General features: G+C 36.7%; 1 protein-coding gene across 1 annotated transcript in view; it reads left to right on the top strand.

The window, feature by feature from the left end:
* Nucleotides 1-8,780, top strand: part of LOC114325903 (ubiquitin-protein ligase E3A) — a 134,490-nt gene extending 125,710 nt beyond the window's left edge. Inside the window, exon 13 of the mRNA XM_028274050.2 lies at nucleotides 8,245-8,780. Within this exon, the coding sequence (XP_028129851.1) occupies nucleotides 8,245-8,583 (339 nt within the window). The 3' untranslated portion in view covers nucleotides 8,584-8,780. The remainder of the gene's footprint in view (nucleotides 1-8,244) is intronic.
* Nucleotides 8,781-13,464: the final 4,684 nt, after the last annotated feature.

Raw genomic sequence — 13,464 nt, 5'->3', positions numbered from 1 at the left:
AAATAAGTGAATTACAGAGAGACTTTAAAAGACTTTTGAACTTTATTCGTCGGGAATAACCGGAGTGCGTTAATTGTTCGGTATTCGGAAAGACTGTTAAAAGACATTTTGGAAAGTACGTGTGTGCCGACCAAAGATGTTGCTACAAGAACTTACAGTAAAACAGCTCCGTGAACAGCTCGAGGAACGGGATCTGGACAGCAGTGGGCTCAAGATAGTCCTACAAGCACGACTCGAGGATGTCCTCACGAAGAACGGAGAAGACCCAAAGACGTTCCACTTCCAGTCAGCAGAACAAGCAATCTTATCGAAATTAAAAACTGTTTCTGAAACGATCGATGATACTTCTAAGATAAATAATGAGAAATTCGAAACCATTTCTCAAAAGATCGACGAGACTTCTCAAGTAATTAAAGAAGTTTGTAGACAGAGCAACGAGAAATTTGAAAGTGTTTCTCAAGTAATTAAAGACGTTTGTAGACAGAACGACGAGAAATTTGAAGAGGTTTCTAGAACATTCGATAAGATACAGAAAAGCGTAGACGACAGTAAAGAAATGTTAGAAGAGAAGATCAAACAACTAGAGAGCAGGATAACCGATGCAAAAGTACAACCATCAGTTAATGCAGCAACGTTAGATCCTGTAGTGAAAGATGAACTACCGAGAGACGAAACGTCGCATAATATGAGATTCAAATTACCACCATTTGATGGAAAGTCCTCTTGGTCCATATATCTTAGACAGTTTGAAGCTATTGCGACCGCCAATCATTGGACCGAACAAGAAAAGGCTGTTTCCTTGACTGCTGCTTTACGAGGTGATGCTGCAGATATATTAAGGTCAATTCCCAAGGGTCAAGAAAATTGTTACCAGACCTTGTTCACTCGTCTAGAAAAACGCTATGGAGATGCCCATCTACAACAAGTATACAAAGCACAACTGCGAAGTAGAAGTCAACGAGCAAGTGAGAATCTGCAAGAATTTGAAGCAGATGTGGCTCGTGTGGTGCGGTTGGCTTATCCAGAGGTGCCAGACAGCGTTTTAGAAGAAATTGCAGTAGATACCTTCGTCAATGGGCTGAAAGATAATGAACTACAGAAAGCTTTACGACTAGCAAGACCGAAAGTTTTAGATGAAGCACTTGCTATTGCATTGGAACACGAAACGGCTAGTCAAACTTCACGAGGCCATAGAGTAAGAACCATTGAAGGAAGTGACGAACACAACGATGAACGTCTGGAGGAAATGATACGGAGAGTATTAAGTAATCAGATGCCAAAGAGACGCGAGCCTAGATGTTGGAATTGTGGAGACGTAGGCCACATTCGTCGTAATTGTAAGAAGATCGTACAGCCGTCGGAAAACTAGAGCGGGTCGACACCAAGGGGCAACTGCCGACCTCGAGAACTAGAGCCCCCATAGTAACTGTCAACCTTACGTCCTCCGGTGGAATCCACAACTTATACATCGAAGGTCGTATCAGTAATAGATGTAGATCATTTTTGGTGGATACAGGTGCAACGAGAACTATCGCACGTCCAGATGTAGTACGAGACCATAATAAATTATCACCTGCAACAGTAAAGCTTAGAACAGCGACTGGTGAGCTAATTAATACATATGGCGAGGCTAATATGTCAGTATCCATTGGCCAGACCACAGTTGAACATCAAGTATTAATTGCCGAGATCTCCGACGAATTCATATTGGGGATGGACGTACTAAGGAAAGTGGGGGCAATATTGGATGTTCAAAATGGAGTTCTCAAGATCAATGGTGAAGAGTTGCCCTTTCACGACGACAAAGAAGATGTCATCCGCTTACTTACTACATGCGACGTAACCATACCCGGTAATAGTGAGAAAATTCTGATGACCATGCTTGATGGACACTGCCGAGAGGGAAGTTTAAGGATGGTCGAAGATGTGGATAATGTCGAGTTCCTAACGGCGAAAACTTTGGTAAAAGTTCGAGATGTGATCCCTGTAAGAGTTATGAATTTAAGGGAAACTGCTATCAAGTTAAGTAGAGGAGCTTTGATCGGGCAGTGTGTTCCCGTGGCTTCAATTTGCTCTGTGAATACCAATGAGAAATCATCGAAGGCGAAGTATCCAAAGGAGCTTGTTGAGATGATCATTGAAAGATGCCAAGATCTTGATCATGAACGAACGGAAAAAGTGACATCTATGCTGATAGAGTATCAAGATGTTTTTGCTATTGACACGAAGGATAAGGGAAAAACAAGCATAGTAACGCATAAAATAAATACCGGAGACGCTCAGCCAATCAGACAACGGCCTAGACGACTTCCATTTGCGAAAAGAGATGAAGCCGAAGAGATTATCAAGGATATGGACAAACAAGGGGTAATTGAACCATCGAACAGTCCATGGACATCACCAGTAGTTCTGGTAAAGAAGAAAGATGGTTCAACGCGTTTTTGTATCGACTACCGCCAGCTCAATGCGGTAACAAAAAAAGATAGTTATCCTTTGCCCAGAATAGACGATACATTGGATACTCTCTCCGGTTCTCGTTGGTTTTCCACACTCGATTTAAAAAGTGGATATTGGCAAGTAGACATGGAGCCAGCCGATCGGGAGAAAACCGCATTTTCGATAGGATCAGGGCTTTGGCAGTTTACGGCTATGCCGTTTGGTTTATGTAATGCCCCTGCCACATTTGAAAGATTAATGGAGGCAGTTTTAAGAGGTCTAACATGGAAAACATGCCTGGTTTACTTGGATGATGTAATTGTGGTTGGAAGGTCCTTTGATGAACATGCCAAGAATCTAATAGACGTCTTTCAACGATTGAGGGCAGCGAACTTGAAGTTAAGTCCGAAGAAATGTCACATGTTTCGACGAGAAGTTAAGTACTTAGGACATATTGTATCGAGTAATGGTGTAACAGCTGATCCTGAAAAGATTGATGCAATTAAAGATTGGCCAGTACCAAAAGATAAACATGAAATTAGAAGTTTCCTTGGCCTATGTACATATTACCGACGATTTGTCAAAGGATTTGCCAATATCTCCAAGCCCCTAACAAAGTTGACGGAGGAGGGCAAAGAATATACATGGAGTGAGGAGTGTCAAAAAGCTTTCGAACAACTACAAAGGGCTCTGATCAGTGCACCGATATTAAGCTACCCGGGACAGGCAGGAAAATTTGTTTTGGATACCGATGCTAGCAACAGTGCCATAGGAGCTGTTCTCTCACAAATCCAGGATGGACAGGAAAAAGTCATCGCTTATTTCAGCAAAGTCCTGTCGAAACCAGAAAGAAACTATTGCGTTACCAGAAGAGAACTGCTGGGTGTAGTGAAGGCTTGCGAACATTTCCATAAATACTTGTACGGCAGAAAGTTCCTTCTTCGAACAGATCACGCTGCTCTAAAATGGCTCATACAATTCCGTAATCCAGAGGGCCAGATGGCAAGATGGTTAGAACGACTTCAAGAATATGATTATGAGATAGAACACAGGGCCGGAAGAGTTCATTCAAATGCTGATGCCCTTTCGAGACGACCATGCAGTGCAAATTGTAATCACTGTGCCAAATTAGAGGAACGATTTTGCCCCGTGAGACGAACCACCGTCGTTAATGAGCAATGGCAGCCACAACAGTTACAAGAAGCCCAAGAAGACGATCCATGTATAAAAAGAGTATTGGATTGGATGCGTCGAGGTGAGAGACCTAGTTGGCAAAACATTAGTGCATGTAGTCCGGAAGTCAAGGCCTACTGGAGCCAATGGAATTGCCTGATACTAAAAGATGATCTTCTGTACAGAACCTTTGAGAACGATGATGGTACAGAATCTAAGCTTCAGTTGATTGTACCTAAAAGTAAAGTGTCAGAAGTATTGCGTCAGTTGCATGACGGTACATCAGGTGGACACTTTGGTATTACGAAGACTCTGCAAAAGGTTCGAGAACGGTTCTATTGGGTGAACTGTAAAGATGATGTAAGAAGATGGTGCCGGAAATGTGAACTGTGTGCATCCGGTAATGGTCCAGTTGGTAAAAAGAGAGCACCCATGAGACAGTACAATGTTGGAAGTCCTATGGAAAGAGTAGCAATCGACATTGCAGGTCCATTTCCAGAAACCGATGCTGGAAATAAATACATTCTGGTAGCCATGGACTATTTTACGAAATGGACCGAGGCCTATGCATTACCGAATCAAGAAGCTGCTACCGTTGCAGAGGTACTTGTTAAAGAATTCTTCAGCCGATTTGGTGTTCCCTTGGAGATCCACTCCGACCAAGGGCGAAACTTTGAGTCAGCTCTTTTCCAAAACGTTTGTAAATTGATTGGTGCCAATAAGACCAGAACAACACCCCTGCATCCTCAATCAGATGGAATGGTCGAGAGGATGAACCGAACGATGGGTAAACACTTGTCCAAAGTTGTATCTGAACATCAGCGAGATTGGGACCAACACATTCATTTATTCCTGATGGCCTACCGCTCGGCCGTGAATGAAACTACAGGTCAAACACCAACCTGCCTGATGTTGGGTCGTGAAGTTCGTTTGCCCTGCGACCTAGAGTTTGGCTGCAGACCTTCCGAGGAATATGTTGCAGGCGAAGAATACGTAGACCGCCTGAAGTTACGAATGAACAACATTCATGAACTTGCCCGACAACACATCCAGATAGCCAGTGACAGAATGAAAGATCAATATGATTCTCGCTGTAAGAATGAAAGCTTCGAAGTAGGTGATCTTGTCTGGCTTTATAATCCACAACGTCGTCGAGGCCTGTGTCCTAAACTGCAAAGACAATGGGAAGGTCCGTATGAAGTTAAGAAGAAAATAAATGACGTAATATACAGAATTAAGAAGTTGCCAAACGGTAAACCAAAAGTTATTCACATAAATCGTCTCGCACCATATGCTGGCTCAAATGAAACAGAGGAAGCCCGAGTCCTCCAACAGGAGATGAAAGATGCACCACAGCCAAGTTTTAAGGAATTTATGTCAAATTACGCAGAAAGAAAGAGTGCTAGATTCGGCGTGACCACAGAAGTTCAGCAAGATCTGTTTGGTGTTCCAGAAAACGTCTCTCTAGCCCACTGTGTTGCCCAAGACCTCGAGATGACTAAAGGAATCTCGTCCGTATTCAATAGAAAGTTCGGCCGCCTGGACGAGTTAAGAAATCAGCAGCCTAAAATTGGAAGAGTACTGCGATTGGAAGATGGTCCTCGATCTTTGCTGTATATGGTGACCAGGAAGTCTTATACGGACACGCCAAGCTATGAGAACATATGGCGTGCTCTAAGTAATTTGAAGAAAATCGTGTGTAATTATGACATCAAAGATTTGGCTTTGCCAAAAATAGGCCATGCAGTAGAAAATCTGGATTGGAAGATTGTGAGAAGCATGCTTGAAGTGGTCTTCAGAGAAACTGGCGTACGAATTACTGTGTGTTGCATGAACCCGAAGATGTCGGATCCTTCAAAGACAGTAGACTGTTATTTCTTCTTGAAGGGTGTATGCAAAGCTGGAGAGTCGTGTAGATTCCGCCATCCTGGGCCTTCATCTAGAGTTGCTGATCGGGACGCTCAGATTTTAAGAGGGGAGCAATGTAGCAAAACAATGAGTCACCAGCCGCAAGGCGTAAGCCGAGAAAAGTCTAGATCGAAGAACGCTATACGTGGAACCGATGCGCGGTTGTTGGAAGGTCACACGATAGTCGGAGAGCTGGCTTAGCCCGGAATGATCGAGAATAACGACTAGGATATATAAGGCATAATTTTTGTGAATAGAGTCTTAGTCTTAAGCTAAAGTTTGTAAAGTAAACTTGTATAAATAAAAAAATAAAGTCGTATATAAATTACGAACCGCTAGTTTTATTGTAATTAGAAGTAATTACACTAATCACGCTACAGTACGTATTCCAAACTTTTGGACATGTGTATATACAGGGTTTCCAGAAACTCTCCCAACAAACGAACACCGAAGATTCCTCAGATAATTTGAAGATAATTTAACCCAATTCATCTAGTCCGAAAATGCTTCCTAAGAGAGCTAGAGCTCTTTAAAGATGGCGTCTTGTAAAGCGTCTTGTAAAAAAACGGAAACTATCACGCCTATTTATCTTTAAGAGATAAATCGATTCCATCATTTACGAATTTCTAGTACCGGTAATAGGCGTCCGTTTTGGGTAGGGCAACGGTTATTTTATTCCATAACTTTTTTGTTTTTAACTTTTAGGTATTTTTGATACTGTATTAAGTTCTAAGGTATTTTAGTAGTAAAAGGTACTCTTGATTTAAGTCAGTAGAATGCACCGTTTTCTAGAAAAATCGGTTTGAAAATTTTTCGTTTTTTAAATTTGAAAAAAAAATTCAAAATAAACGGTGAATTTTATCGACTTTAAGCAAGAGTAAGTTTTAGTGCTAGAATACCTCATAATTTAATAATCTAGTGTTAAAAATGCTTAAAAATAAAGACGAAACCAATAAAGTGATAAAGTAACCGTTGACATACCCAAAACGGACGCCTATGACCGGTACTAGAAATTCGCAATTGATAAAATCAATTCATCTGTGGAAGATAAATAAACGTACCCGTTTTCATTTTTCTAAATCATTTTTTTTGAATTTTTTTTTTCAGATTCAAAAAACGAAAAATTTTCAAATCAGTTTTTCTAGAAAACGGTGAATCATACCGAATTAAAGCAAGAGTATCTTTTAGTACTAGAATACCTCAGAGTATCTATTAGTATTTATCCCTACACCTCAGGGTAGAAGGGATAAAGATTATATATATAATACCTCAGAGTTTAATAATCAAGTCTCAAAAATACTTAAAAGTTAAAGACAAAAAAGTTATGGAATAAAATAACTGTTGGCCTACCCAAAAGGGACGTCTATGACCGGTACTAGAAATTCGCAATTGATGGAATCGATTTATCTCTGGAAGAGAAGTAGGTGTACCAGTTTTCGTTTTTATAAATAGAAGCGTTCTCGAACTAATTACAAGACGCCATCTTTAAAGAGCTCTAGCTCCCTTAGGAAGCATTTTCGAACTAGATGAATTGGGCTAAATTATCTGAGGAATCTCCGGTCTTCGTTTATCGGAAGAGTTTCCGGACACCCTGTATCCTGTATGACAATATTCGTAATTTTTTTCTCATAGGCATCTTTCAGTGCGTCACAGTTTTTCGATTTCTTTCTAACGGATTAAATTGTATGTGACAGAAAAAAGGCACGTCCGTGATTACAGACATTTATAACATTTATTCTAGTTGTCGATAGATGGCGCTATAATCGAAAAAAATTTACGAATTATATAATATATCTACGAATATAAGTACAGTGGAACCCCGATAAGTCGGCCCCCGATAACCCGGAAGTCCGGCTAACCCGGACCGATTTTCATCAGATAAACATTTTGATTTTCAATATTTTGTATTTTTCAATTTAATTGTGGCTTATTTCCAATCAAAATAGTTAATTATCAGACAATCCTTTCAACAATAAAAGTGTATGTAATATAATATTTGAGAGATAATGTGTCTAGACTCTCTGTGTCCTGTACTTATGTGTGTAATTTGAACACGAGATTAAAAATTACTCATAGTACACGCCGCAGAAACAACAGCCAGCTGTCTGCAGTATCTATTCCTTTTTATTTCAAACTGTCAGCATTGTTTAGGAAAGACTATTTAAAAAATTCTTTTATAAACAATGGTCTTTAGTATTGTGTGTCTTGTATTGTTTGGGTTTGGTTTTTTTTTAGAATTGTAATGAGTAGGTAATATGTACTGTGCATATTTATAAAAATATTTCATGTTATTTCAATTCTAACGGAGTTTATCTGTAAGTATACCGTATTTTATTAATTTTTACCATATTCTCCGGCTATCTCGGATTTTCGATAACCCGGATCGGTCGTGGTCCCGATTAATCCGAGTTATCGAGGTTCCACTGTACAATTTATAAGACTATCAAATCAAAGAAAATACCATTTTATAAATGCAACAAACACAATTGATTTGTTTTTATGCCAAATTGCAAATAAAATGTGATAACTGTCAGATTTAACTAACATGTCATGTTAGAATAAATGTTATAAATGTGTATTATCACGGACTTACCTTTTTTTTTTCTATCATTTGTGACGCACTGAAAAATGCCCATGAAAAAGGACCATACCTGTCCTTACTGCTATCTTTAAACCACTATAAGGTTAATAAATTTCACAAGATGTTAATTGTATGCTTTTTTTTAGAATTTTGATTTCGATGAATTAGAAAATTCAACAGAATACGACGGAGGTTACACAAACGAATCACAAATTATCAAGGACTTTTGGTCGGTGGTGCACGCCCTCTCTTTGGAAGACAAAAGGAAACTTCTTCAGTTTACCACGGGCTCGGACCGAGTACCGATCGGTGGACTATCCAGACTGAAACTAGTCGTAGCAAAAAATGGACCAGACTCTGACCGGTTACCTACCGCCCACACTTGTTTTAATGTTCTGTTACTACCGGAATATTCGTCAAAGGACAAGTTGAAGGATAGACTGGTCAAAGCAATAAATTACTCAAAGGGATTCGGCATGTTGTAAAAATGTGTTTTGTTTTGTGATTAAGTAGAGTATATTCAGATACTAACAAAACTTTAATTTTGTTTTTAATATAAATATTGTGTACAGCGCCGTCATCATTTTCTGTTAATTATTAATTTTGTATGTGTCATTTTTGGACGATTTACATTATCAGGAACAATACAAATAAAAGGAAATATTGAACACTTAATTAAAAACCTACCTATTTTTTAATTATCCTTAGGGCTACGTAATACGCATATAGAAGGTATCGATATCCTTTCTACCTTCCTTGTATAGAGAAATTCGCACAGAGTGCATTATGGCTAAGATGAGGCAATGCATTTCTTATGGAGACTAAACGCATAGGGTTGTCGGCCTTCGCTAGCTGTTGATTGCCCACTCAAGAGTGTAACGGGTAGGTAGTTCTGGAAGTCAATTCTCGAGAATGATCGTTCCCTGAGCGTACACGCTCACGAACGGATGAAATTGAACGTATAGTTCCCGCAATGTTAATTCTCGAGGATATTTTTAACTACTCGCTCCGATGAACGTATTCGCTCAGTTTAACAGATCTATAGATTTGGCATCGTGGTAAATATTATTGAAAAGTTTGTGTTCCATGTGATAAAACTGTTTCGGTGTTTATTTAAAACCTGATTTATCACATTCATTCACCAATATTGAAATATATTACATTATGAAAATGGAAAATGGTTTCAGTTTAATAATTAGTAAAAGTCAGTAAATTTTCAATTTATTTCTTGAATTGTGAAAATAATTCATAATAATATAACAGTACTAATTAAATCTTATTCTACTAATTCAGGGTCAATTCTCAGGCCATACCTACCTTGTGGTATATTATAAATAAATTCTGACCTAATAGGTAAAACGACCTTGATCTTCAAAAAAGATTTCGTGGCACATTTTGGTAGTTGTAGTGATTCCAAATAAGTTCATCATGTGTAGCGCCTGGATAACGTGTATTTACATTCTTTATCTTATAATTACTACATATATCTAAAAATAACTTATTTACTGTACCAATCAATTTTTGAAAGAATGTAAAATTACCAGGAATCTAACCTAAATCTATCATAAAAATGTCTTTCGCGGCCGTCTTCCACTAAAATTTCAGCTTCCCTCACAACACTAATCATATTTTCTAATATCAAATCTTCCACATTCATTTTCCCAAAATCTTAGTTACAACAAAAAACAGAGTTGAGGTTAAGAAGAACGCCGTTACTATTATCGAACGTATGATAAAGACCACTCGTTGTCGAACGATCACTTTGAGCGATGATTTCGAACGAATCGTTCAAGATTCATTTCTCCAGAATTGCATTTTTTAGAAACGTTCGCTCATTACGTCACGAACGTATACGTTCAGCGAACGATCGTTCTCGAGAATTGACTCCCTGTTAGACATCGGACTCAATAAAACACAAGGCTATAGAGATGGTCAAAACTGCATCAGGCTCGATTCAGTTTTGGGTTTAGCCATTCGAAAAGATATAATTAAAAACTCACTCAGTCAAATGTTCAATTCCCTAGGTACTTCCGGGTGTCCGCTACTGAAAAAACGTGTTTTTCTGAAAAATATTTTTTCAGGCGCTGTATTGCTGCAAAAAATTGAAATAATTCATGAAAGCATATCTTAACAATAAAAAGCTGCTTGATTTTTTTCAGATTTTTAGCTTGAAAATTGAGCCCAGGAAAATATTTGAAATTTTCAGTCATTTTTTAGGTTATGTTGGAAATTTTTGGTCAACTTTAAAATAATTTTTTCAACATTAATATCACAAGGGAGTGAGAATAAATTGACAATCCGACAATTTTTTCGAAAACTTGTTTCCTGGCAATAGACACGAGAGCCCGGAGGGCTCGAGTGACTATTGCCGATTGGAAACAAGTTTAAGAAAGAAAATTGGAGCATTATTTTCTTATTTATTCTTACTGTCGTGTGATATTCGACAGATAATTTTTTAATAGATACTTACATATAAAATTAAGAGTTTTTATATAAAAACATTCAGTGACATTGATTCCAATTAAGGTGACACACATTTTTCAACTTGTCAAAAGTGAACAGCACAGTTTAGCAAATATTTAGAAGAAGATATTGATAAAATATTAGTATTGATAAAATGTTATTTATAAATACAGTTTTATTCATGAAATAATCTTACCGAAGTAAACTCGACCGCTTAAATTTGCCGATTTGTGTTCTCCTCGTGACAATTTGACATTAGATGCAGAACTAAAAGTTGATTATGGATATTTTCTAAATGTGATAGTTCTCAAAACTAGGAAATTGAATTAAACAGAAACAATCTATTTAAAATTATTCCCAGTAGAATATTCCCGCTGTAATAATAATCTGATTGGACAGAATTAAACACGTGATGAAAAATGTTACTACATGATTGGAAGTTAATTTCATTAAAAAATAATCTTGTGAATTTTTGTTTGAAGTTTGTCAAAAATTTCTGACATAACCTAAAAAATCCCTAAAATTTCAAATATTTTCCTGGGCTCAATTTTAAAATAAAAATCTGAAGAAAAAATCGGGCAGCTTTGTATTGTTATCATATTTTCATAAATTTTTCCAGATTTTTTGCAGCGCCTGAAAATTTTTTTTTTCAAAAAAAAAACTTTTTTTTCATAGTGGATCCTCAGAAGCACCTAGGAACTTGAAAATTTGACAGAGTGAGTTTTCAGTAGTAATTGCACAAGAGCTCTAAAATTATTGAATTTTTCCCGAGTGACACTTTGACAGTTTTGTTTTAGTCAAAGTGTCACGAGGGAAAAAATTATATATTAATTTTAGAGATCGAGTGCAATTTGTTGCTATTATTTCATGAATAAAACTGTTCAACACCAAAATTTTATTGTAATTTATTTATTTAAGTACAAATTAGTACAATTAAACACACAGTTGTTATAAATATTAATTTGACGGTTGAAAGCTTGAAAGTCATCACTTTTATAATTTTTAAAACATTAATTGTCATTAATGTCACTGAATGTATTTTTTCGTAGCAACGAAGGGCATCTGACGTAATAAACTTGACGACGGGAAGTTATCAAAAATTATCGATTTAATTTAGATTTATGTAGCTTTTTCTATTGGTCAGAATCTCCTATGAATGAAATAATCGGGTATAATATCACAAGAGAGTGAGAATACAGTGGGTGATCATATTATTAGAGCCACCTCAGAAAATTTTACTTTTGTTTAATAATGGTATGTAAGTTTTTTCTTTATACGGTCCACGTTGCCTTTGAAACTTTAGAAATGGATGCTATGTTTCTGTTGGAGTGATTAGTATTGAATATTAAAGTTTTTATTTCTGCTATTTTCCTTGGTGAGATGTCTTTGGATTTCCCATGATGTTCTGGTACCACTAGTGTAACGAACGCGTAATTTTTACTAAATTCACAAAATATAGTATAGGACTGTCAGAATATCACTAGAGAGCAATGGAAACTCACAAAGTTTATTATAACTCTAAACATCAAGAATACAAAATAATAGGCACATGAGTTGCAAGCTAGGCTGGGCAGCTCTGACAACCAATGACATCTGAGTCATGCATTGCCACACATGCGTGTTGCCACTATTGTCAGACTATTTCTTGCACTTTCATAAAGTGTAACAAGACAGCCAAATGGAAACAAATGCATTAATATATGATACAGCTCAATTATATACCCTTCCTCTAAAACATTGAATTTTACTAGGTGGCTCTAGTAATATGATCACCCACTGTAAATTGAAAATAATGCGACAGTTTTTCGAAAATTTGTTGTCTGGCGAAATACATGAGAGCCCGCAGTGTTCGAGTGGCTATTGCCCAATGACAACAAATTTGAGTAAAAATGAAGCGTTATTTTCTTATTTATTCTTACTGTCGAGTGATATTCGTAAGATTAATTATTTATATGGGAAATAAGCCACAATTAAAATGAAAAAATAATTTTATTAACGTTTCGACGCCCAAATCGGGTGCCGTTGTCAAAATACAAAATATTACTAAATAAACAAAAGTGTTGTTGCTAAGCAAAAAAATTCTTCTAATAATTTATTTAATCTGACTCATTTATATTGGCCATTCAGACATATATTATACATTTTAAAGTAGAAGATTTTAAAATGATATTGCCAACATTTATGAGTTGCGTTCCTGGGACGACTTACTGAAAGATAGTTAATTCGATTACATGAAATCAACCCCAACTCAAGAATATCCGTCACAAAAAAATTATAGTATGTGATCTGTCTTTAAAAAGACAACCAAATGCAACGACAGTAAAATTCTCGCGTTAGAGACTTCATAGTAAAGCACAAGGGAAAACCAGGAAAAACCCTGTGATACTATCCCGACATCGTAAGTATTTGGTCTTACATTTAATTTACTCTCAAAAAATAATACCAAATTCTGACTTGTAACATGTTTAAATTATAAATAATATTAATAATACTAGATAATATATAAGTAATACTAAAATATAAAATATGTACTAGCTCGATGTTATTGACTTACTAATCTTGGTATTTTCTTTCTATTTACTTCCTCTTTCAGTATGGGTAACCACATCCTACTGCATTCTACCGAGGAATTTGCGACACAATTGGTTTCATTTAGCATAATTAGAGCCGCTTCTTTGATTTTTCTCTTTTTACTATCTGATTCTTTCAGGACTATACTTGAATCTCTCCACTGAACTCTATGTTCATTATCCCATGCGTGTTGACATATTTGAGATCTATCAAATTCTCTATTTTTAATATAAGATTGATGTTCACTTATTCTAACGTCTAATGGTCTTGATGTCTCACCTAAATAAAATTGTTCGCATTCACAAGGTATTTTATAAATGCAATTCTTTGTT

This window comes from Diabrotica virgifera, chromosome 6 (assembly GCF_917563875.1).
Source record: "Diabrotica virgifera virgifera chromosome 6, PGI_DIABVI_V3a".
Lineage (NCBI taxonomy): Eukaryota > Metazoa > Arthropoda > Insecta > Coleoptera > Chrysomelidae > Diabrotica > Diabrotica virgifera.
This window is presented reverse-complemented; position numbering and strand designations above follow the sequence as displayed.